The sequence below is a fragment of the Dipodomys ordii genome, unplaced genomic scaffold (genome assembly GCF_000151885.1).
Source record: "Dipodomys ordii isolate 6190 unplaced genomic scaffold, Dord_2.0 Scaffold154, whole genome shotgun sequence".
In the NCBI taxonomy this organism is placed as follows: Eukaryota; Metazoa; Chordata; class Mammalia; order Rodentia; family Heteromyidae; genus Dipodomys; species Dipodomys ordii.
The window spans coordinates 1,569,318-1,595,743 of record NW_012267370.1 but is presented as its reverse complement, the minus strand read 5'-3'; the positions used below and the strand labels follow the sequence as shown (position 1 = coordinate 1,595,743).

At 39.4% G+C, this 26,426-nt stretch overlaps 1 protein-coding gene across 1 annotated transcript in view; it reads left to right on the top strand.

Annotated features, from left to right (window-relative positions):
* The window catches only part of Dgkk (diacylglycerol kinase, kappa), a 114,142-nt gene extending 88,139 nt beyond the window's left edge, over nucleotides 1–26,003 (top strand). The window contains exons 14-28 of the mRNA XM_013032353.1: nucleotides 1,178–1,312; nucleotides 3,098–3,317; nucleotides 5,012–5,119; nucleotides 6,009–6,105; nucleotides 10,077–10,184; nucleotides 13,658–13,754; nucleotides 14,741–14,848; nucleotides 15,679–15,792; nucleotides 16,125–16,259; nucleotides 17,044–17,204; nucleotides 17,785–17,926; nucleotides 19,507–19,593; nucleotides 21,713–21,823; nucleotides 24,526–24,649; nucleotides 25,924–26,003. Coding sequence (XP_012887807.1) covers nucleotides 1,178–1,312; nucleotides 3,098–3,317; nucleotides 5,012–5,119; nucleotides 6,009–6,105; nucleotides 10,077–10,184; nucleotides 13,658–13,754; nucleotides 14,741–14,848; nucleotides 15,679–15,792; nucleotides 16,125–16,259; nucleotides 17,044–17,204; nucleotides 17,785–17,926; nucleotides 19,507–19,593; nucleotides 21,713–21,823; nucleotides 24,526–24,649; nucleotides 25,924–26,003 — 1,827 coding nt within the window. The remainder of the gene's footprint in view (nucleotides 1–1,177; nucleotides 1,313–3,097; nucleotides 3,318–5,011; nucleotides 5,120–6,008; nucleotides 6,106–10,076; nucleotides 10,185–13,657; nucleotides 13,755–14,740; nucleotides 14,849–15,678; nucleotides 15,793–16,124; nucleotides 16,260–17,043; nucleotides 17,205–17,784; nucleotides 17,927–19,506; nucleotides 19,594–21,712; nucleotides 21,824–24,525; nucleotides 24,650–25,923) is intronic.
* Nucleotides 26,004–26,426: the final 423 nt, after the last annotated feature.

Below are 26,426 nucleotides of genomic sequence, written 5' to 3'. Positions count from 1 at the left end.
CTCAGCACCACATAAGCAAAAAGAAAAAAGCCGGAAGTGGCGCTGTGGCTCAAGTGGTAGAGCGCTAGCCTTGAGCTGAAGAGCTGAGGGATAGCGCCCAGGCCCAGAGTTCAGCCCCATGACCAGACCAAAAAAAAAGAAAAAGAAAGTTTAAGAAAGAAAGATGAAATTCAGGTGAGGCTTCCTGCTGCTCTAAAAAGACAAAGTCATAAGCCAGGTATTTGGAAGGAATGTTACAGAAGAATGTAAGGTATATTAAATAAGTAGGTTTCATTAGGTAGCTGATGAAGAGAACATCAAGCGCTATTCAGACAGGAGAAGAAGTTTATTTACTGAACTGGGGACATTTATTTACTGAACTGCTGCCCCCAGCGTGCATAGTGGAGAGGCATGGCTGAAAAGGAAAGGGGGTGACCCACCCTAGGTCAGGATTTATCTAGGGGAGGGACAGGAAGAGGTGTGGCTAGGTGGGGGAAAGGTGTGGCCACACTGATTCCGGATGTGACTTCAGGGTCAGGGACCCTCCTAATGTCAGATGGGAGGTATGTGACTAGAGGTGGCCCATGATGTGACCTAGCAAGAGGGGAAGGTGATTGCTTCCAGGTCTGCCAGTTACCTAGGTAACAGATACTGGGCAGAAACTTAGACAAGAGGTAGGGAGGTGTCCCTGTGCAGACCTTACAAAGAGAAGCACAACATGCCAGACCATTCAACAGTATAGACACCTTGTTTTCCATCTTTGACACTGGAAAAGGTCTCTGTAGCACTTATTTATAACTAGCAGCTATTGTATAACTTAGTAACATATCCTCCCTTCTATGTGGATCATTTATTCCTTCCAGAACTCTCATTTGAGTAATACTCTTCACAAAAGAGCTCTCCTAAAGTCACTATGTTTGTATTTTATTATCTCAGCTGACTAATGCAGAATAAAATGTCTGACCAGAGATGAATCTGGAGATTCAGAAATAGGACTAAGAAATGCCAGTCAATCTGCCTTAAGTATTTCACGTAAGAAGTGGTGTGAAAATTAAATGGAGATAGAAGTTATCTGGCCATAAGTACAGTGGGAAAAAAAATCAAGGAAGTGATGAGGGGAGATCAGAAAAGAAACAAAGAGGAAGAGAAAGAGAGACTAATGATTTTATAAGATAAAAGGGCTCTGGGATTTACAGAGCACAGCACATCATGCATTCTATCTTATCTTTCCAGGTTCCTGTGCTCTTCAGCAGAAGATTTTGTGATTGATATTGTAAAGACCTGGCAGCAGATAAAGCAGAACAACACAGCAGTAGAGTCTGTGATTTTGAAAGTAAGTTTCCTGGGGCTGGGAAGGTGGGAAGGTGCCTTGCATGCATGAGGCCCTGGATTTGATTTCTTAGCACCATATAAGCAGAACAAGGAGGAAGTGGCGCTGACACTCAAGTGGTAGAGTGCTAGCCTTTAGCTGAAGGGCTAAGGGACAGTGCCCAGCCCCCACAACTGACAAGAAAAAAAAGAAAGAAAGTTTCTTTTCCTTTTGTCTATATTCTTTGTGGAACCAAGATCCTCTTTTCAATAAAAGCAAATGTGCCTCTTACTGGAAATTGTAAAAGAAAGACAGAGAGAGGCAGCTAGTAGCCTTCTTAATAGAGAAGGTCCAATTTCATCATTTTCCATCTTTGCCAAATGGAAAATTACGCTATACATTCATAACACAAGTGCCACAAGCATCCACTCACAGCATACACCCAAGTATATATGTGCACTCTGGTTATAAATGAGATGATTTTTGGAAATAAACGCCTACAAATACACACTAGAAATATGCCTATATTCACCTCTATAACACTAGCCAACACTTATATAGAACTTACTCTGTACCAGAGAAGATTTTGCATGCTTCTGATGTGTTTGTTAAATTATTTAATTCTCAGAGCTGTTGTAGAGTATGGATGAACACAGTTAAGTAACTTGCCTGAATCCACAGAGGTCAATGTAGATGAGTAGTAATATAAAGGGTAGGATAGAGAATGACTGATAATGAGTAGTAGGTTACTTTTGGAAGGATGAAATCTTGTAAAATTAGATAGTGTGATGGTTATATAACATTGTGAATATACTATAAACTATCAAATTACATGCACTTTAAAAGGATAGATTTTATGATATATTGAATTCAAATAAAGTTTTTAATAAAATGAATATTCCAGGACCAGTGACTCATGTGCCTATAATCCTAGGGACTCAACAAGCTGATATCTGAGGATCTCAGTTCAAAGTCAGCTCAGGCAGAAAAGTCCATGAGACTCTCATCTCCAGTTAATCACAAAAAGCCAGAAGTGGAGGCATGGGTTAAGTGGTAGAATGCCAGTCTTGAGCAAACTAAGGGAGAGTGCCCAGGCTTCTGAGTTCAAGCCCCAGTAATGGCACAAAGGAAAAAAAAAGGATTAATCAGTCTGACAAAGGAGCAAGTCTGCCAGAAATCTTTTTGGGAACTCAGTGAAGAAGAAGCTGCTCTTATCTGGAAGAGGGAAGTAGGGGAAGGGAAAAAAAAACTGTGATCAGTTCTTTACTAATTACAAAATCTGTACTTTCTATGATTACTATTAAAACAATAAAAGTTTGCTCATTCAAGAACAAGTAACCTACCTTACATCATATTCATCCATTAAATGATGGCTCTAGGAATCAATGTCTTAACTCATGCAACAGATTTACAACCTCAATCATATATATATATATATATATATATATATATATATATATATATATATATAGGCACATTCATATCTATAGAAGCATGTGCCACTGTAGACATGTTTCTTTCTTAAACTTGCCATGTTATGCATCATCACTTTATAGGCCAATCTGACTTGAGATAGATTAGGAAACCTATATAGATGTTTCAGGCTGCTCAGAAACTAATGTATTTGCTCCACTATCATGCATTTGGTATCACATCTACCCGTATATTTTTTACCCCTCTGTACTTCATCACCTCACACATGACTTTGTGTGCTCAGCATTTCTGTGCAACTATGGCCATATTCCTCATTCTGTCCTCTCAAGCACTGGTCCTTCATGACAATGTCCCATCTTGTTTCTTCATTTTTAGAGTGACTTAATGTATGATAAGCTCAGTGTCCTGATTGATATCCTGGCTGAGGAGGCAGCAGCTACCTCAGCTGAGAAAAGTGAAGATGATGGCATAGCAAGTGGAACACCCTTCTTCGTCTCTCAAACGGACCAAATAACCAAATGCAAGTTGGATCTGGCCACAAGAGCCAAGAATCTCCAGAAATCCTTGAAACTCATCATATTCCAAGTTGAACAAGGTAAGAACACCAGGTGTGTGGGAATTGGGTAGGGGAAAGAGAAAGTTTCAATGGATTGAACAGTATCTGACCTCATTACCAAAAGCTTGCCTAGATTCTGCATTCATGTTTCACTTGAAGTCAGTCTTTAAAAAAAGTATTTTTTAATGAAGTCAGTCCTCAGACAACTCATGTGAAAAGTTACAATCAGTCCCTATAAGCAATTCCTTTGACTCCTTCTTCCTCTTAACCTCTCAACTATCTCTACTTAGTTATTTTATTTATTTATTTATTTGGTCGTGGGGCCTGAACTCTGGGCCTGAGTGCTGTCCCTCAGCTCTTCAGCTGAAAGCTAGCACTCTATCACTTGAGTATCAGCCCCACTTCTGGCCTTTTCTGCTTATGTTGTGCTAAGGAATCAAACCCAGGGCCTCATGCATGCAAGGCAAGCACTCTACCACTGAGCCACCTTCCCAGCCCTCTTAGTTATTTTGAGAACATTCACACTAAACAATTACAAGTGCTAAGTGGCCTGGCTCAAAGCTCTGTGGGATTTCAACTGTAGTCATGGACTTTTTTTCTACATGCTCGTGTCTTTTTCTAACCATCAGGTCTACTCACTAGCCTATGACTATTTTGTTTAAAAAATGGTGCTCATCTCTGCATGTCTGACAGTATTAATTGGGCATAATGGCCCCAAGAGGTATCCTGGTGGCTCTGACACAGATTGCCATTGCTCAGAACACTTGATAGTTTTCAAACTAAGTATAAAAAAACCAGCTGCCTCAACTTCCTCATATAACATTTTGGTGACTATCTCTTCCCTATCATGACTGAAAAACAGAGTGGTAAGATAGTGTAAGATTCAGAGTATCCTAATTTTGATCTTTGGTAAAATTTTTGTACCAACTAATCTATTGAAATTAAGCAGAAGTTCCATAAAGCAAAGGAATCCCCTTTGGCTGGCCTTTGACTTTTATTTGTGATACCTTAACCTGTCTAGGTAACTTTAGATATAACCTCAACCATGTTGCTAAGAAAGAAAGGAAACTTCTCTTCTTCAATATGAAAGAATTAAACACGTAGCCTTTATTTCTATATGATGAAAGTTAGATTAATCTGACACAGCCATCACTGTCACAACTGACCCTCAGTCTGTTTCACTAACACATATATTAGATTTAGAAGTGAATCTTGTGTCTAAGGGACAAATAAATGCTTCCTTATAAAGGACAGATTGAATGTACGAGCTTTGGTACAGGCTAAGAACCAGAACTATAAAACATATAGATTGCTGAAAGGAAGGAACTACCTCAGATGTGGTAGGGATGGATGAGATATCTAAGTAAAAGGGTAGCATGATCCTAGAGGCACATGGCTGGACAAGTCATGTGAATAAATGAATGAATGGAATGAAAGTAGAAGGGCAAAGTATTTTCTACTCTGTTATCCATACCCAGGACTCAAGGTTCTACTCACAACCATGTGTGGTAGGTGATTAACAGAGTATCCAGGGAATCAGAAAGTTTGGGCATGAAAAAGACATGGCAACAATGCAATATGGAAGCCAGAAGTACTTAAAGCATCACTGAGGATAGGTGGTAGTGAAAATGAGGGTCTCCTTGTCTACATACTGATTGACATTTAATACATTACACAGATGCTCAAAAAATGTTCAATGAATGTGACTAATCCTCCCTCCCTGTCTTTTGTAGTTCTGGACAAGGAAACCAGACAAACAATATCAGTCAAGAACTTTACATCAACTTTACTCCTGGGAGATGAAGACTCAGAAGATTTTAACCAGATGAGCCCAAGACACCGTAAGACTCTTTATTTCTAACATTCTAGCCTTCATCACTGTCATTTAGTTCCCAAGAAGAAAATACATATTTGTTATGCATTCCTCATTAGCCATAATCCTTCTTTGAAGTAGAGGGAGGAACCTCCCTCTTTTCCAGAAACCCCACACTATAAGATCGCTCTATATTATCTTATATCAGGCTATCCTTATGAGAACCAAGATTAGGGAATGCTTTAACTGCCAACAAGCAAGTAGCATAATCTTGGTATTTTTTATTTTTTATTTTATTTTTTATTTTTATTTTTGCCTGAGGCTTGAACTCTGCGCTTGGGTGCTGTCTCTGAGCTCCTTTGGTTCAAGGCTAGCACTCTACTACTTGAGCTACAGTACCACTTACAGTTTTTTCTGTGATTTATTTGGAGATAAGAGTCTTACAGACTTTTTCTGCCCCAGCTGGCTTCAAATGGTGATCCTCAGATCTCAATTTCCTGAGTAGCTAGGATTATAGGTGTGAGCCACTAGCACCCAGCTTCACTGTCCATCTAAGAAGATTCCCCTTTCAGATGCTGGGAATGTGGCTTAGTGGTAAAGTGCTTGTCTAGCATGCATGAAGCCCTGGGTTTGATTCCTCAGCACCACATAAACAGAAAAAGCTGGAAGTGGCACTGTGGCTCAAGTGGTAGAGTGGTATCCTTGAACAAAATAAGCTCAAGGACAGTACCCAGACCCTGAGTTCAAGACCCAGGACTGGAAAAAAAAGATTCCCCTTTCAAATGAGATCTCTGAATATTATTTAGCAGAAAGTCATTGAGCTTAACTTCCCTCCAGCAGAGAAAACAGGGTTGAGCACAAGTAGGGAGAAAGAGGTTTTTGTTTGCATCAGACTCCAATGTTATATTTGTGTCTAGGTTCTCTTCATGGTACACTGTCTTCTATCCCTTCTCTCAAGAGTGAGGACCTAGACAACCTTAACTTGGAACATCTACATTTTAATCCTGAAACAATGTAAGTATTTAACCCCTATTATGGTTTTGTGTGTGTGTGTGTGTGTGTGTGTGTGTGTGTGTGTGTGTGTGTGTGTGTGTGTGTGCCTGTCCTGCAACTTGAACTTGAACTAAGGGCCTGGATACTGTCAACAGCAATACTTCTGGTGGTTAATTGGAGATAAGAGTCTCACGGACTTTCCTGCCCAGGCTGGCTTAGAACCTCAATCCTCAGAACTCAGCCTCCTGAGTAGCTAGGATTACAGATGTGGGCCACGAGCACTGGCTCTAAACTGATTATCTTTTAATGGTATCTTCCTTTGTTTGGTTAAGAGCACAGTATCAGAATATCAAGTGTCAATTTCTTTTTTTACTTTTGGGTTTTTAAAAAATTCTTTACTCGTTTTTACTTTTTTATTTTTTATAAGCGTCAAATCTTTTTTTGCTTCTATACATTAATTCTAATTATTTTGAGGCAACAAAATTTAGTAACAAGTGTTTAACAAACACCCATCATATTTGCTAAACTATGGAATCAGCATTACTTATATTTGATCAGCTATAAAAAACATCAATTTTTCTTTAAGAAAAGATAGTAGAAATTATAAAGAACGGGAGAAACTATGAAGGAAAGGTCTTGTTTGCTAATATAACACCATAATTCCAGTCTTAGAGCCTCCCAAGTAGACAGAAGGAAGATAGGGGAGAGGCAAGACTGTTGGAAGCAGAAAGGAGGTTGAACTTGTGGCCCCGTATCTGCTCTGAGGCAACACCAAGGGTCTAGCAAGGAAGCAATGGCTGAGACGAAATAGGTGAAAGAGCTCTCCAGGGCAGCTGGGCAGAATCCGTGTATCCAAAGGGCAGTTCTGGAGAGTGCCTCAGGAACTAGGTTTCTTCTTAGCTTTGAAGTCCTTTTTGCTCTCTCTCTTCAATTATTTTAGCCAGGTTTGGTATATCATAGTTCTGAGCCAGATAAATACCAACCATGTTGCCCAAAGTAAATACAAGCAAGAACTGCAGCATGGTGTCAACGGGGAAGGCTGGGGGTGGGTGGGTGGGTGGGGAATGACTGGCAAGGAAGGTGATGCAGCTTCTCCTCGGGTCTTAGCTAGCCTCTCATGACAAGGGTGGTACCCACTGTCCATTTCCGTGTCACACCCCCACCCCACCTCTCACTAAGAGTCAAATCTTGACTCGTTTTTACTAGTCATATGAACTAGATAATGACTTACCCATTTTTTTTCCAATCCTGGGGCTTGAACTCAGGCCTGGGCAATGGTCACTGTCCCTGAGCTTATTTTGCTCAAGGCTAGCACTCTACCACTTGAGCCACAGTGCCACTTCTGGCCTTTTCTGTTTATGTGGTACTAAGGAATCAAAGCCAAGGCTTCATGAATGCTAGACAAGCACTCTACCACTGAGCCACATTCCCAGCCAAAAGTGTCATAGCATATAACCATACAATATATTTCTCCAGTCTTGGGGCTTGAACTCATGGCCTGGGCCTCTTTGTGCTCAAGGCTAGTGCTCTACCACTTAAGCCACAGTGCCACTTCCTTTCCCAATGTTATCCTCAGTTTTCTCACATATAATGACAAAGAAACTGTCACATAGGTTTTTTTACTTATATATGAAAAGTTCTTGAGTTGAGTATCCACAGTTAAGTGTTATATGTTTTAGCAGTTACTAACATTGTTATAAATAGTGTTAGTTGTTACTTCGGAGAACTATTTTTCTACTTTTTCTCTTAATTGTAATTCTTTTAGTGCTAAAACTGGGGCTTGAACTTAGGGTCTTGTGCTCTTACTTGTTTTTTTCCACTCAGGTCTAGAGCTCTACATTTGAGCCACACCTTCACTTCTACTTTTTTTTGGCTGGTTAATTGGAAATAATAATCTCATGGATTTTCTGCCAGTGCTGTCTTCAAACTACAATCCTTAGATCTCAGCCTCCTAAGTAACTGGGATTACAGGCATGAGCCACCAGCACCAACTATAAATGCTTGAAGATTCTAAATAACAAATGATTATTTAAGGGGCAAGGTAGCAAATCTAAGGACATCTCTCTCTCTCTCTCTCCTACTTCCTTATACTATTCCAAGCAGTCAAATTCTGGCACATTCATTTATTTTTGAGTCCAGTTAACATTGGTTTAGATATTAGATAGAGAAACTCCAATTTCTGGACTATGGTGAAGGAAGGTAAATCTTCTATGTGAGAGGTAGGGTCAGTTTAGTAACTATTTGAAAAGATAACAGCTACTTTTAAAATTTTTAAAATTAAAAAGGGATCACAGGCCATGTTAGAGATGGGTATTAGTGGAGAGAGGACCAATGGAAAGGACAAATGAAAATATTGTCAAAGTATTTTATGTATAAAAATACAAAAATGGAACATGCTGAAATTGTTTTAAGAAGGAGGAAAAAGGATGAGGGAGAAATATGGAGGGAATGAATGTGATTTTATATATATGTATATATATATATATATATATATGAAAATGTCACAATGAAACTCTTCCTTATGCAACTAATATGTGCTGATAAAAATCTCTAAAATGTTACCTATTATTAAATAGCTAAACATACCTGTTTCTAGTTTCTCAAAAGAACACAAATAGCCATTATTTATGTTTCCTTAAATAATTTAAGAAAACTATTGTTACTCCTAACCTCCAACCACCAACTCCCTTGCACTTCACCATTAGCTTATATTCATGGCTGAGGTCTCAGTGATCTTACTAATGAGGCTTGATCAACATTCATTGCAAGTGTTTCACAACCCACTCTCCAGGGAGAGAAGCACTGATTTGTTACCTGTGTAAACCCTCCCACTATGAACTATTTCAAGATACTGATACTGATATGTCTTCGAATTAAAATTTGGGAACAGGGCTGGGAAGGTGTCTCAGGGGTAGAGTGCTTGCCTTGCATGCATGAGGCCCTGGGTTCAATTCCTCAGCACCACATAAGCAGAAAAAGCTGGAAGTGGTGCTGTGGCTCAAGTGGTAGGGCGCTAGCCTTGAGCTGAGCAGCTGAGGGACAGCGTCCAGGCCCAGAGTCCAGGCCTCACGACCAGCAAAACAAACAAACAAAAAACAACAACAAAAAACCCTGTTTTCACTGTATTTGATGTTGGTATAATTTGTGGAGGGGAAGGAAATAAACAAATTGTTTAACTAGAGATACAGGTGGACCCATTGCAACAATGAGATGTACAAGACATTATGTCGAAAAATGAACTTTACAACTTTGGCGTGGGAAGTGGGGGGACAGGAGCAAGCGGCGGGGGTGGGGAAGATGGGAAGGGATGGTAAGGGGAAACAAAGGAGGAGGTAACAATGCTTGATAAGAAATGTACTCATTACCTTGCCCATGTAATTGTAACCGCTCTGTACAGTATTTTCACAAAAAAACCCAGTTGGGAACAGTTATGCATAATCAGTTGACATGCATAGTATGAACTGGCTCTAGCACAGTACTGGGTTTTGATATGACACACTAGATATATGGAAGTAACACACAAAAAAAACTACTTACTTTTTTTGTTGTTGTGTACTTATATGCTCTCTTTTTTCAGTTTTTGTCCCCAAATATGTGCCTTTTGATGTACACTTAACTCTCAAGATACATTTTATCTGGGATGGATGCTCAAAAATTTGTCATAGGAATAATCCAGTGATATTTCCCTGTAGAAAAATATATGGCTATTCACATTGGATGTCTTCAAAGATTGCTAAAATCATAAATGATACTTCTTTACTATAAGTCCCAATCCCACAGAAACTTCCCAACTAGCTTAGTGGTCCTCTCAGTTATCAAGTGTTAATACAACAGAAAATCTCAATGTACCTCTCAAGAACATTGTTTATACACAATGTAGAGAAGACCATCTTTCAGTGGTTTTTAACCATGGAGATGATATCTGCTAAACCAAACGGCAAAAGCACTTCTTTTCTTCATTAGTGTTTGTCTTTTCCCTTGACTGATTTCAGACGCTTCAAAGAAAAGTGTGTCATGAACAACTATTTTGGAATTGGACTGGATGCGAAAATTTCTCTGGAGTTCAACACCAGAAGAGAAGAACGCCCAGGACAATACAAGTAAGGAAAAGAAACTCCTTTCTCTGCATGAAATCACAGATTTACAAGATCTTATATGTTCCTACTTTCCCTACTTCTCAGAGAAACAACAGAAAACAAAAGGTTTTTTGGAGGTAAAATGTGTTGGTCTCAAGCTTAGCCTAGCGGGTCAGTTTGTCCCAAATTGTAAGCTTATCTGTGAGGACCCCAATGGCATCCTGAACTTGGAGTTCTTTCTAGCCTATACTTATAGATTAATGTATACATATAGATATTGGTATCATTGGCATGAAATATTAATACATTTAGTGACTTGTCTAGGTTTGTTCTCTCTGCAAGAGTCATGGTAGTAGCTTTAGGCCTATTTTTGCTTGGTAAGGCTAAAAAGTATTAAAAATTCCCTTATTATACCAGGCACAGGTAGTTTATGCCTGCAATCCTAGCTACTCAAGATGCTGAGATCTGAGGATGGTGGTTTGAAGCCCGATTGGGCAGGAAAGTCAATGAAATACTTACTTCCATTTAACCTCAAAAAACTAGAAGTGGACCTATGACTAGTGATAGAGCACTAGCCTTGAACAAAAAGCTCAAGAACAGCACCCAGGATACACATACTCTCTCTCTCTCTCTCTCTCTCTCTCTCTCTCTCTCTCTCACACACACACACACACACACACACACACACACACACACATTTCCTTACTAGTTCTGGGTGTTCCTAACCTGGTTCTACTCATTCATGGATTTTACCTTATCTAGTACTTTTTTTTCTGCTTTATTTAATGTGAAAATACTGTACAGAGGGGTTACAATTACATGGGCAAGATAATGAGTACAATTCTTATCAAGCATTGTGGCCTCCTCTTTGTTTCCCCTTCCCATCTCTTCCCATCCTCCCCCCACCCACCCAATCCTCCCCGCCCCGCTCCCCACCAAATTTGTAAAGTTCGTTTTTGACATAACCTTTTGTACATTTCAGTGTTGCAAAGGGTCCACCTTTTTTTTACCTTATCTAGTACTTTTTTTTACCTTATCTAGTACTTTTTACCTTTCCTCTTTTAATCTTCTAGAACCTTTGTACCTTAAGGCAGATATACCCTAAGGCAGCCTCAGAGTACTTGTAAATTAAATATATTTGCCACTGTAACTCTTTCTTTAGAGCAGTTCTAGGATGAAAAGAAAAAGTACTTTATCAGATATGTGATAACAAATAGTTTCTCTACGCTGTGCTAGTCTTTTTATTTTCTTAGTAGTATCTTTTTGTTTTATTTTGTTTGTTTTTTTACCTGTCCTGGGGCTTGAACTCAGGGCCTAGACACTGTCCCTGAGCTTCTTTTGGTTAAGGTAAGCACTCTCCACTTGAGCCACAGCACCAAGTCCAGTGGTATCTTTTTAAGTTAAAAAAAAGTTTTGAATTTTGATGAGATCCAATTAATTTTTTCTATGGACCATGCTTTTGATTCTGTGTGTGTGTGTGTGTGTGTGTGCGTATGTGTGAGCGTGTGCGCTTGCACGTGAATGCACAAAATAGTGCTTGAATTCAGGGCCTGAGCACTGAACTTGCTTGCTCAAGAATGTTACTTTACCCCTTGAGCCACAGCTCCACTTCCAGCTTTTTTTTTGGTTAATTGAAGATGAGAATATCACAGAGTTTCTTGCCCAGGCTGGCTTTGAGCTACAGTCCTCAGATCGCAGCCATTTAAATAGCTAGTATTACAGGGGTGAGCCACTGGCTCCTGGCTGGCTTCTTTTGATAATATTTATTTACTTATTTTTGCTTAACCCAAGGTCTTAAAATTTTGCTCCTAAGTATTCTTGTTAAGTTTTATTGTTTTGGCTCCTACACATAAGTACATGTTATACTTTCTATTAATCTTTGTGTACATGAGGACATCCTGATTATCTTAGCACCATAGTCTTTGTTTGGGGGCAGTATTGCAGTTTGAACTGGTGCTTTTCCACTTGAGTCATGCCTACAACCCTTTTGGATCTGTTAACTTTGAGATACAGACTTGCTTTTTGCAAGACCCATACTCTTCTTTAAACTTCCTGCCATAAATGGTAAGACAGGCACACTCCACCAAACCCAACCTTTTCTGATGAGATGGGGTCTGGGAACTTTTTGCCTGGGATGGCCTCAAATCAGTCTCCTAATCTCTACTTCTTGAGTAGCCAGTATTACAGGCCTGGGCCACTGGATCCACTACAGTTTTTTTTTTTAAATCTATCGTTTTCCCAGTGAACGGTGTCGATGTCTTTGTCAGAATGTACAGGTCTATTTCTGGACTCTTCTGTCCTATCTATGTGTCCATTCTATGCAAGTAATACAGTGCCTTGATAACTGTGGCTTTATAGTAATTTTTGAAATCAGGAGGAAAACATCCTCCAACCTTGTTCCTTTACCTCCCCCCCAAATTGTTTTGATTATTCTAGTCATTTTACATTCTCATATAATTGTATGTTTTTTATAAATGAGTGAACTAAAATGCCCAGAAAACATTTACTTTAAACCTCATTTCTGTGGCTCTGCTTTAAAAGCTCATAAATGATATCTACCTAGTGCTTGTAAGCTCCCTGCCTGCTTTTAATCAGAAATCCTACAATTAGCAAGGCCCTGTTCTTCCCAACTCCACTTCAAGTCTCCTGACCTTTTCTTGTCTTAAATTTCCTCCAGTGGCTCCTCTCTAAATTTTTCTTACTAAGCTGAGCTCTGTTCTATGACACTTAATTAAGTATTTAATATATTGGTTTTTTATTTAGAAACAACTTCCACTTTGCCAAAACGTCACTGCTTCAAAATATTACAAAGAACCAGCTGTTTAAAATAAAATTGATCCCAAGTAAATAAAATCTTGTGCTCCTGGAAGGGCACTGTAAGGATAGCTATTGTAAGTCAGCTAGCTCTACTCATAGCTTTTTATGAGCATTGCTATTTTTTGAGCATTTTTTTTAAAATATAGCTTGCTTCTTTTAAGTCTGGACCAATACTGGCAGCAAGGAGAAGTGGGATTTTTGTCTATGCTAGTGCTGGGGCTTAAACTCAGTGCCTAACCACTGTCTATTACGATTTTTGCTCAAGATTGGTACTCTACTACTTGTGTCACAACTCTACTTCTGGCTTTTTACTGGTTAATTGGAGATAAGAGTATCACGGGCTTTCCTTCCTAGGCTGCCTTCATACCACAATCCTCAGATCTCAACCTTCTGAGTAGCTGGGATTATAAGCATTAACCACCTGCACCAGCTTGAGAAGTGGAAATTTTATCTAGCAACAGAATGCTATAGATTCAGAGAAGCTCGTCAATCAGTTTCCAGAAGTAGCTAGATGAGAATACCAGTCTAGTAGACCTCTTGTGACCAGCTACCATCTAACATGATTCCTTCTAGAAGAAGGCATTTATGAATAAAATAGTTTCCCTTTCCTTTTCCCCATTCATTTATCTTTATATTATCCTACCTCCTGACTATCTTTCTCTTCCTTAATCTCCTTATAGTAGTCGCTTTAAGAACAAGATATGGTATGGTCTTCTGGGAGGCAAGGAACTACTGCAGCGGTCTTACAGGAAACTGGAAGAACGATTGCACCTGGAGGTTAGTAGAAATGGAAGTGGTTGAAATCAAACAATGAGACCTGTTGAAACAGTTTTAATGGGGACTGAAATGGGAAGAATGATAGAGTAAGGCTGAACAGTATATGATGTATACTGTGTGAAAATGTCACAGTTAAAACCCTCCTTGTGCAACTGATTTATGGTAATTTTAAAAAACTGTCATATAAAAAAGAAACAAGAATGGTCCTTCCTGTGTATGAAAAAGGAAATTACATAGCCTTGGAAACTAACTTTCTCCTATGATCAAAGACTTGATTCTGTGATCCTCACTCATCATGCATGAAAGGAAGGGGAGGGCATGAGGATGAATTTCCTTTTTTGTGTGTGTATGCTGTTCCTGAGGCTATCCCTGAGTGTTTTTGCTCAAGACTAGTGCTGGGCCACTTAAGCTATAGCTACACTGCCAGCTTTTTGGCAATGAACAGGAGATAAGAGTATTTTACTACCTGTCTTGGCTTAAAACTTCTTGAGTAACTAAGATTACTGGTGCGAGCTACCAGTACTCCACACATTTCCATTTATGGATAAGAAAATGATAGCATGAAGAAAAGAGAGGTCTGAGATGTAGCTGTGGCAAAGCACTTGCCTAGCAAGTGCAATATCCTAGGTTTGATCCCCAGTACCAAAAAAAGAAAAGACAAAAAAGAGAAAGAAAGCCCTTTCCAATTTCCTTAAATTTCCTTTCAAAGGGCTGGGGATGTGTCTCAAGTGGTAGAGCTCTTGCCTAGCAAGCAAAAGCCCCTGAATTCAAACCTAATACTGCCTTAAGAAGGATATTTGGGGCTGTAGGTGTGGCTCAGTGGTAAAGCACCTGCTTTGTAAATGCAAGGAACTGAGTTAAAACCTCATCCACAATATAAAATGTCCCTTCATGTTGGGACATTCCAATGACAAAAAGAAGCATGCATATAAAAGACAAATCACGCAAAAGATAGTAACAACTACTCTTTTTTTTCTTTCTTTCAGTGTGATGGAGAAGTTATCTCCTTGCCAAATCTGCAAGGAATTGTAGTGCTTAATATTACCAGTTATGCTGGAGGTGTCAACTTCTGGGGAAGCAATACAGCAACCACGGTGAGTATGGAACAGAGAACAGGGTGAGAGGAAGGCATGAACCTGGTAGTCTCTCAGAAAGGAGTTAGGATGGCTGGAGTGGGAAATGGCAAATGGGAGAAAAGGAAGTGGTCTGGAAATCTTTAACAGCAGTAGCTGTAGGATCATTTTTTTAGACAAATTCCATCTCAGAATTAACTGAGTAACTTTCTCTGGGCTGTGGAGATGCTGCTTGATGGTAAATTCTTGGACCCAGAGCAACTAAGTCATAGCTATATTTTTAAAGGGCAGCACTGCAGTTTAAAATCCAGGACTTGGTACTTGCTAGGTAGGTGCTTTACCACTGAAGCCATACCCACAGGCCTAGGCAACTACCATCCCAGAGCACAGAATTAACTAAATGCTTTAAGATTAGTTTAATTCTTAGGTGATGCCTAGGCTTTTAAATTTCCCACTCCTTAGCCTTGACAGATCCTCTAAAGGTTACAGGCTGTATTCTTTTTCCTAAAGGGGTCTACCAACAAAATCTCCTGGGAAACAAACCATGAACAATTTCCTCTGAACTTACCCAAGAAGGCCATGAGGCTTTGGGTATCAATAGTGCTAAATTGAACAAGGGGAAAAACAGCTTTGAGTTGTCATCTTAAAGGGGACTACAAAGTTATTGCAATATCATTATCCTTTTCCCAGATTAGCTTCCTCACCTCAACTTTTCCCTTTTTAATAACTTTTTCCCACTCTACATAAACTAGAAAAATATCATCAGGAGTCTTCAAAGCACAATTGTTGGCTATAGAAGAAGTATGGTTCTCAAAGGGGAGAGGGGGTGTGACACAGTTCTTCCTCTTTAGGAATATGAGGCTCCAGCAATAGATGATGGGAAGCTGGAGGTCGTGGCAATCTTTGGTTCTGTGCAGATGGCCATGTCCCGCATCATCAATTTGCATCACCATCGAATTGCCCAGGTATGCATGGGGTTGGAGTGGCACCAAGAAGGGGCTGAGTTTTTTGGGGTCATGGGGTAATACCAGGGATTACTTGGGTATAGGAGTTATAAGGTGAAAGAAAGCTGGTTATCTGGCAGACAGGAAAGTGCTGGCTGAGGACAGAGATGGAAATGACAGGAACTAAAGAATAAAAGGTCATAGGAAACAGGTGTTTCTCCTTGGAACAATCTGATTCATAACTTTGCCATTGCTACTTCAGACTCAGGTTGTGACTGTGAAATTATCTATATTAGTCTACTGTGATTACTTCATTTTTTTTCTTCTTTATTCTCTCTCCTCTTCTTTGGCAGTGCCGTGAGGTGATGATAACCATCGATGGTGAAGAAGGTATTCCAGTACAGGTGGATGGGGAAGCCTGGGTCCAGAGGCCAGGCCTAATAAAGATTAGATACAAAAATGCTGCCCAGATGTTGATGAGAGATCGGGTAAGAGGAGACAGGCCCATCTTGGGTCCTGACACTGCTTTATTTATAGCTAGCACATGAGTATGCAAATAAGAACTCCCCTAAAGGAAGTTCCATGCTCCTTGCACCCCAGTCACCTGGGGTGCTGGTTATAAATACATACTTCTAGGTCACACAGAAGACCCAATGAACAGAATGGAGAGAAGGGGTTCCTAGAGCTTGTATTTTGTAAAGAAATTCCTCAAGACATTGAAATACATAATGACATTTGCAAACCACTATCCAAGAGAAAAATACCAGGGCTAGAAGTAGAGGTGTGGCTCAAGTGGTAGGGTGCTAACCTTGAGCAAAAAAGTTTAGGGATTGAATTCAAGCCTCAGCACTGGCACACACACACACACACACACACACACACACACACAACACACAAATTATATTTGATAGTCTTACTCTAAATTCTATCATAATGTATATCCTATATTTGACAAAGAAAGGAGTGTGAAAGGTACTTTACTCGCTGGTAATTGTGTCTTCATATCCAAGCTTCTTGAAAGCAATTATCTGTGTAATTTAAGATTGATCTCTTATAACCCAGAGTCTAAACAACAAAAACTAGAAGTACCTAGAACAGAAAAGATGTTAAATAGAGAAAGGCATAGATGGGTATACAGGGGAATGAACAGCGGACCCTGCTTCCTTTTTAACCACTATACCCACACATTACCAACAAATGTCAGACTCAGATCTGTCACATGCCCTTATAACTACAGCAATCATTAGGATATGTCACTGTACCCATCTACAGGACTTTGAGAATTCAATGAAAATATGGGAAAACAAACATACTGAAATTCAAGCTATACCTCAACCCCAGCTGGACTCCCAAGAATCTCAAGACAGCCTCTCTGATGAGGAATATGCCCAGATGAAGCATTTAGCTCAGCTTGCAGAAAACCTCATTAGCAGGTAAGTGAACTGACTAGATACAGGAGTAGGAAATCCAAGAAGGAACAGTGAGAAGCAGCCAATTTTTGTCTGTCAGCTACTCGGGAAGTTGGCCTCAGAGAGGTATCTTATCCAATCCTCTGAAGATTAACAGCCCTGACAATTCTATGCATGAAATATTCTTTTTTTTTTCAGCATTTAGCTAGTTTCAAGATTTTTCCTTAGATCCAGAAATAAATATTGATTTCCTCCTGCTGCCAACCTAACAGAACTAAAAATGTTTATCCTTGCCTTTAACTATCAGAAAGGCCTTGGAGTTTCTTCAGGAATGAGCTACCCTTCTTTATTGTAGCCCCTCAACCTATTCAAATTCCTATATCTGTATCTAAATTCAGAAGAAAAAACATAAACAAGGATGAATACTTAGAGAAGAGTAAAACATTTTCTGTTATTTGTGGCAATCTAGAGAACAAAAATAACAAGAAGGAGTAAAGAGTTAAAATCCAGTACCCAGAGCTTTTATTTCTATACTTTACCCATCAGCATCTAGGCCAGAAACCTAAAGCTTCTAGTTCATCTATCTTTCTTTACTTTATTACAGCCTCAATGACCTGAGCAAGGTCCACCAGCATGTGTCTGTCCTCATGGATTCTGTAAATGCCAGCACTAACATCCTGAATGATCTATTTTATCCACAAGACACTGACAGTGAGGCAGCTGCAGTTTACTGTACTCCCATTGAGGTAAGGGGGAAGGGACAGATGAAGGACAGGAGTCAAATTAGATAAGAAAAGGGTTGAAAGGGAAGGAAGGTGAACCAGAGGTTGTGCATTAGCACATGGATCCAATGAAGAGAGTAGATGAGAAGGAAGGCATTCCTTGACTTTTTGAAAGGCAAGAAAAAAGCTACTTCCTTAGGGAATCCCACAACAGATTTCATCCATCTGAGGACAAGATTTCTTTCCCAATAGCTATCCATAGCCTCAGGAAAAAATGTTAATGAGTGGATAGAAACTTAGTCTCGGACCTTCCTTATCCCAGGTGGTTTGCTGTGTAACCTCAGAAGATGACACTCACCACTGTAACCAGAGCTTCAGAGTGCTTTGGCTTCCCTCCTGTAGGAAAGGTCCAGATAAGACACTTAAGTGTCAAATGTAGAATCTCATGGTTTACCCACTCTCAAGAGATCTAAATGATGCTTTAGAAAGCAACTTTAGGCCAGGCACCAGTAATTCACGCCTGTAATCTTAGACACTCAAGAAGCTGAGATCTTTTGATCATGATTCAAAGCCAGCCCAGGCAGAAAAGTCCTTGTGAAACACTCATCTCCAATTAACCACTCCAAAATCAGAAGTGGTGCTGTGGCTGCAGTTGTAGAGCACTAGCCTTGAGCACAAAGAAGTTCAGGGGCAGCATCCAGGCCCCGAGTTCAAGCCCAAAACCAACAATAAAAAGAGTAACTTTAGCTTTGTATATCATCTTTACAATAAAAAGTCCTTTTGTTAAAAAATAAAGAAAAGTAACTTTAGAACTGGAGGATATTGGTAAGTGGTAGAACCCTTGGCTAGAAGGCAGAAGTCCCTGCGTTAGATCTTCAGCACTGGAAAAAAGATAATTTTAAGGCAAGTGCTAGTGGCTTGTGCCTATAATCCTAGATACTTGGGAGGCTGAAATCTAAGGACCATGGTTCAAAGCCAACCTGGGCATGAAAATCCATGAGATGCTGATCCCCAATTAATTACCAAAAAGCCAGAAATGGAGCTGTAGCTCAAGTGATAGCAAAAAGTTCAGGGACAATGCCCAGATCCTGAGTTTAAGCCCCAGGACTGGCACAAAAATATAGGCAACTTTAGAACTAGATAAAATATAATAGAGCCAGGGTTTGCTAAAATGTGTGCTGACTATTTTTGGCCATAACTTAGTTATAGGAGGCCCAGAACCTAAGGCCTATATAGTTGGGCTTAACTCTATTAGGCAGGACTAAGATAATTTTAGCCTGTGGACAATTAATCTCCTCATATTTGCTCTCTGGTTTACATATTTCCTATTTTCCTATACCCACTATACCTAATAAAGGATACTAAAAGCTAAGTTGTGCTGTGCCAATTTATAGGATGCACCTGTACTAGTTAAAGCTAGTATCAGTTCTGATTGGTTGGTGCACTTGTGCCATATTTTGAATATTACTTTTTCATTTAGAGCCCACATCTTACTAGCCTGTTCCTACATTCCAATGGAGAAGCCAACTGCATGCTTACTAACCAACAACTCTTCTGTCTTTGTCCACTTCCTTTCCATTCCTTTCCTTTCCTCCTTCTCTCAGACTCTAAGCAGAAATGACGCAGTAGATGTTACATTTAGTCTTAAAGGGCTCTACGATGACACCAAAGCTTTCCTGGAAGAAAACTTGGTGAGTGCAGGGGGTTGGAGCATGGGAGGGCAAAGCATCCCATGTAAAGATGGCGACAGTTTGTACCTAATTCAAGGGTACTGGAAACATAGGAACATTTTGCCTGCCCAGAAGTTTTGCTTTGTCAACCAGGATTGTCACTGATTTTATTACTTCATAGATAATGCTAAGTCATAGGGATTACATACCCTTGAAAGAAAATCTCTCCCTTGGCAAATATCTCCCAGGTAGATTAGGCTAATCAAATGTAGAGTGTTGTTCTCTTCATACCTTATACAACATAAAAGAGTGAGTTTTGAGCTGCTTTATAGATCCCAAGTTTCTACATACCTCTTTCTCTATGTACAAAGAAGGCAATTTGAAATAAAGGGATGACTGGAGAAATCTGGGCTCAAATTTTAAACCTGTTACTTAATACTTATATATTTTTAAGGCTGCCATAGCTAAGTATCAAGAACTTAGAACAACAGAAACGTACTGTCTTGCAGTTCTAAAAGCTAGAAATCCCAAATCAAGATGTTAGCAGGGTTGTACTCCCTCTGAAACTGGTAGAGAAAGACTTTCTTTCCTTTTTCTATTTCTGGTGGTTTGCTAGAAATCTTTGGTGTGTGTTGGTTTATAGCTCTATCATTCTAATCTGTCTTCAGCTTCACATAGCAATCTCTTTGTGTCTGTCTTACTGTCTTCTAAGGATATGAGTAATGTTGAGCTGGAGTCTGCCCTATCCAATATGACCTCAACAATAATTATATCTGCATTGACTTTAATTCCAAATGAAGTCATATTGGGAATTGGGACTTCAACATTTGAGTGGACACAATTCAACTCAAAATAATAGCTGTGTGAAGTAACTTCACATCTCTGGGTATTTATTTCCATAACTACAAAATATGAGTTACAATCCTTAGCAGTCTAGATTGTTGTGAAGATTTAATAAACTATTATAATCTAGTGCTGGTGACTCAAGCCTACCTACTCAAGAGACTGAGATAGAAGGATTGTGGTTTGAAGCCAGCCCATGAAGAAGAGTCTGTGAGATTCTTATCTCTAATTAACTAGAAAAATGCTAGAAATGGAGGTATGGTTCAAATGGTACAGCATCAGCCTTGAGCAAAAAGCCACAAAAGTTCTATTGAAAGAAAAGTAGATAATGAGGAAGGAAAGTAAGGCCAGGTTAGATTGTCTGTAAGACTGTCAGAGTTAAATATATAACTATGTTTCTGTGTTCCAAGCTCATTACCTACTGGAATATAAATAATCTTCTGAATTAGAGATTGTCTTAGAAAAATCTATTTTAATCTTCTATGACATTATTTGGAGTTTATACTGTGGGTTCTGGTGGCTACTATGGAACACTTAAGCTTGGTTTCCCAAAACTATGGAACAAGTCACCTGGAACTTGTTTTTAATTACTAAGAGAAAATGGCTAGGGGTTACAGCATAGCCTATTGAGGCGGGTCCTCTGTCAGAAAGGAAATATTTGAGGCAGTGTATCTCTAGCTCTCTTTCCTCACTTCACAAAATAGCTTTTAAATTATAGAACGTATGTAATACAGATTCCTCCAGCATCTAGCAAACTAGAACAATGTTGTATGAAAGGTAGGATCTTGAGATATGGTTCTATTAGTCATTTGATCCTGAGCACTAAACTTCTTTGAGTCTGATTTCTCACTTATGAAATGAGAATCAAAGTATCTTGGTAAGTATTATAAAGCTATTGTGGGAGCTGGAATAACATTGTGTGCACAGTGCCTAACATACACCATGTGCTCAAAGCTTGGTAGCTATTATTCTAGAAGGACTCTAGGATGGCTCCAGGAACTTGAAGTGAAGTGTAGGACTCTTGTCCTAGACCCTAAGCTGTAAGGGAAAACTCAGTGCTAATTCATGCTGAACAAAAAAACTTTTACTTGCTAAACAGTGAGCATGCTCAGCCCCAAGAAGAGTCCTACCTTTCTTGAAAAAGAAAAAAAAAACGGATTATAGACCAAAGGAGCTATAAATTCTCACCCTCTAGTATCTTCCCCACAAGCAGGGACTGGTAGTAAGGAAGAGAACAAGAGTCTATGAAGGCAGGTGCTGTGCATTGGACACTCACTGATTTTCCTGTCTGTACTAGTTGAGAAATGCTGAAGATAACACCACACTACAAAATGCTCTAGATGCCATGAATAGAGAGTTTGAAAAGCTATCAGAGATCGCTTGGATGAATCCTATCCTTGTTCCAGAGGTGAGTAACCTGGAAAGTTGGAAATAAAAAGGAAGAAAGGAATTTTCCCTTGATTCCTTACCTTTCCATGTGGGTCCCTACATAGTGCCTGATGTAATAGAGGGAGTTAGTGGCAGCTTTCAACTTCAACCTGGATGGGACATCCTGTTCCCCTTAAGAAGGCAGAAAACATGAAAAGTTAGATGACTAAGGAAAAATAACCAGAAAAAAAGACCAACCCTATAGCAGGACATGTTCAAGAAAGAAAAGGGATGGACTCCAGTAGGTCACACCCATAATCATAGCTACTCAGGAGGCTGAGATCTGAGGACCTTGATTCAAAGCCAGCCCAGGCAGCAAAGTCCATGAGATTCTTATGTCCAGTTAACCACCAAAAACCTAGTGGTGGCTTGTGAGAAAGGAAGAATGAATGAAATAGAGAGAGAGAGAGAGAGGGAAGGAAGGAAGGAAGGGAGGGAGGGAGGGAGGGAGGGAGGGAGGGAGGAGGTAGGGAGGGAGGGAAGGGAAAGAAAAAAAGCAAGAAAATAGAAAACAAGGAAGGGCAAGATTGTTTTTTTTATGTTATTCTGACTGTAAACTTTCCCTACTCAGTACCTGCTACCAAGTGCTTAAAGTTCATCTGGTTCATACCAGCAGGGCCATACCAGCTGTTTACAGGCAACAACTGTTTAAGTGATGTTCAGGTCATATTGATAGTTAAATCTTCCAAATGCTATCTCTCCCTGCTGCTTCCGGCCTGTGACCTTGTTCCTGACTCCTGCCACTGTGAGGTTAGCAAGATCTTTCCAGTGCCTGCCTCAGCAGACATGTGGCTTAAGAGAAAATAAAGAATGGCCAGGCACTGGTGGCTCAGGCCTCTGATCCTAGCTACTCTGGAGGCTGAGATCTGAGGATTGCAATTCCAAGACTGCCTGGGCAGGAAGGTCTGTGAGACTCTTACCTCCAATTAACCACCCAAAAACCAGAAGGAGTTGTGGCTCAAAGTGATAAGAGTACTAACCTTGAGCAAAAACAGTTCAGGGACAGTGCCCAGGACTGACAAAAAAAAAAGAATGGCAATAGCATAGTTATAAGGATGATGTCATTTTTGACAACTATGAGTTGTGCTTTGAGTTTGTGCTTTTCTCTAACTTTGAAGAATTATCCCTTTTTCATAAATTAAATAACTCAAATATGCTCACACATAATTAAATTATCTCTGTGTGATCTCTCAGTTTTTCTTAAAAATTCCCTACCACAGAAACATTCATTTCAATCTGTTAGAATCTCTGCCTCCTCACTATACTTCTTTCTGGTTCCAATACCAGTTATATGCATGTGAACAAGTTATATACACATACTTAGACATGTGTACTGCCATTTTGGAGAACAATCCATATAAATAACATACCTTAAAAATGAAAACATTTTCTTGCATGTTTTTGCTGATGACCCAAGTACCTTAGGCCTTTTGTACTCAATATTCTTGATTAGTAATACTCTGGGGAAAGAAAACTTACTATTAGAGAGTAAGAAAGGTAATCTCTTTATCCCCATTACATAATTACTTAGTACAGTTATGTCTTACCAAGCTCCTAAGCTAGGCAAATGGGATAGATACTAAAATAAATTAGGCAAATAACAGTTTATACCCTGAGATCCTAATTTATATGGGAATCTTCCTGGCCTAGGACATAAGCTCTTTTCTGAGCTCCAGAAGGAGGCTATAAAGAAGATAGGCAGAGGGAAGCCAGCGACTTTGCTGGGGAAAACAAGATTAAGAGTCAATTATTCATTGGGCTTTCCAAGGCTTTGGTGGCAAGTACAGTCTTGTGCCTTTCCTTGAAGTTACTTCTGAAAGGTTAATTCTGAAAGCTGGTATACATAGCCAGGAGTAGTAGTATGGCATAGAGGGTAAAGTGGAAGTCAGAGCAGGAAGAGGAGGAAGATAAGTTTATACCTTTCTCCTAATAGATAGGATTGGAGGTATAAATAATCCTGAAAGGAAGATGACCCCAGTGCCTTGGAATATGTTTGGCTGGATTTTTGGCAAGAAAGTCAACCTCAGATTGTTATGCTGAGACTAATAGCATACTGATAACACTTTCTTAGGAGTGAGACTAAACCAGCAGGCTTATATTATCTGCAAAAAAGAGAGCCCATATTCATAATTAGAGATGTGGTTAAAGAGTCCTTTGCATTCTAGACTGGAAGTGGGTAGCCTGGAAGGCCAGGTTTTTTTTCCCTATAGGAGGCACTTGGTTAAGAGATTGAGCAGGGATTCATCAACTGTATGTATGAAAGAGAGGATTTTTCTAATTCATGCAAGTGTCATGAGCTAGCTAAGATACTGATTGTTTCACACTTCTAATCCCTGGTCATATGATTTCACATGTAATATTTAAATCTCCCTGAACCTCTGCTTTATTTCTAATATAAAAATTATATGAAACACTTTGGTGTATTGGAGTATTTTGAAGCTTATAGGAGAACATTTATTGACCTATCTAGCAAGGTACCTGGCAATGAGTAGGCTCTTGGTAATAATCAATTCTTTTCTCAGGATGTGTCCAGTGAGTAGGAGTGTCTCCCATATCTAGATAGAGAGTAGATCAGCCTGTATTGTGTAGCTCTCCTGTTCACCACCTTACTGGACCCATAGGAATTATTTTGGAATGTTAAGTAACTACCATTTCAACCTTCTTCTTGCTTTTGTTTCCCAGGAAAAGTCTTCTGATACTGATAGTAGAAGCCTCAGGATAAAAGCTAAATTTCTCAAATTTGGGAAAAAAAAGCTAGAAGAGGAAGACAAGCCTAAAGCAGCCCCAAGATTCCATGGTTTTCTTGGTAAGTCTCCTCTATAAGCATAGAGCTCATGGAAAAATACCCAGTAGCTTGGGTGCCTCTAAGGAACCTGATGCCCCAATTTAAAATATTCATTGGTGTGGTAGTTATGGAGAATCCAAGTGGTTTTCAATATTAGTTAATGTCAAGCAGTCTCTTAGACAATGTAAGAGTTAAAAAGTTATATGGCACTAGTAGGGGGACAACATGAGAAGGAATATTTCTATGTAGCACAACAATTTCTATGCACAACTGAAAAGAAAATGCAATCAAACAATTATTTTTCTGCTTGAATCATTTCTAAGCATAGGAAAAGGTTAAATTATCCATCTAAATACTTTCTGCTATATATATAGCCAGTCCTTAGAAATAGGAAATAAAAGTTTTCTACAGATTTGTTTGATTTTGTTCTATCTTGTCCTTCTTCATAATTGCTCTTAAGCATTGTTGGCAAGTCAATGTGAACTAAAGAAAGTTCTTATAGGTGTTAGTTGTGTTAACTCTGATATCTATAGTATCTACTAAATCCAGAGCCCCAGACAACCTGAAAACTTATGAGATAATAGCAGTAGCAGGCATCAGAAAAAAGGCTCCATGGTATCAGTTTGTTTTGGTCTTGAAGAACTAAGAGTTCACCCAGATACCAGAGAGAATGTCTTGGAATAAGAGGTATTTTCCCAAGTATGGTCAACCTAGTTTGATTCCTTAAGAATCTGCCACATGGTATTCCATGGTATTTGAGAGCAGTTGTTTCTAAAGACTGAAAGAACTGATATCCATTCCATAGAATATCAGGCTTTAAAAATTCCTCCCAGAAAAGGATTAGAGTTATCTTGTATTTTGTTTTTCTATTAAAATGAACTCAAGGTTTGAGACCTTGTCCTTGAGTTTGTCTGCTTAAGGCCAGTACTCTACCACTTTGAGCCACAGCTCCACTTCCGGTTTGGGGTGGTTAATTGTAAGAGTCTCATAGACTTTCCTGCCCAGGCTAGCTTTGAACCACATTCCTCAGATCTCAGCTTCCTAAATAGCTGGATTACAGGCATCAGCTACCAGTGCCTGGCTTAAAATGTATTTAGTTTCAAAAACTTCCTCCCATTTGTGTTTAGCTCATATGGTATCAGCTGGCCTTCTCAATGATTCAGAGACGGTTGATAAAATAGAAGCAAACCAGTTTATCTCCTAATAGAATTTTTACTCTCTTTGAGGTTCACATATTTGAGCATCTGGCAAAGTACTAACCTTATTATTTCCATCCTTATTTTTTTCCTCTGAAGGGAATCTGTGGCATCGCAGATATCGCAAAGATGAAACAAAGGGTGATGATCTTCCAACATCATCAAGTTCTCAACTGTAGCCCTTGAGATCTGGAAGAACTCAAAGCACTTAGAATTCTACTAAAACTCTGAAAACCTCAATATAGGCTGGACTAAATTATTTCTGAACAAACATGAGCACCACCAAGAAAGACCCTCAAATTCCTTGCATTAATACATTGTCCCTGGACTTAATCAGGTCTCCTTAGAGGTTTATATTTTCTCATTGGCCAAAGATTCTTGTTCTGAGTTGTCTTGTTCAGTTCCCCTTCTCTTTGTGTATCTTGAGCAACTACTACAGTGTGTATTCGGATAAGCTCTTTCTGAATGGCCTGGGGTCTGTAGGGATCCAAGGAGGGTACCTCATCAGGGAGTTTGGGAATGGCTTTTTCTCACTGGCAGAGAAATTGTTAACCCAAATGAATGAATGAATGAATGACTCTCAGAGAGATGAAAACATAGGG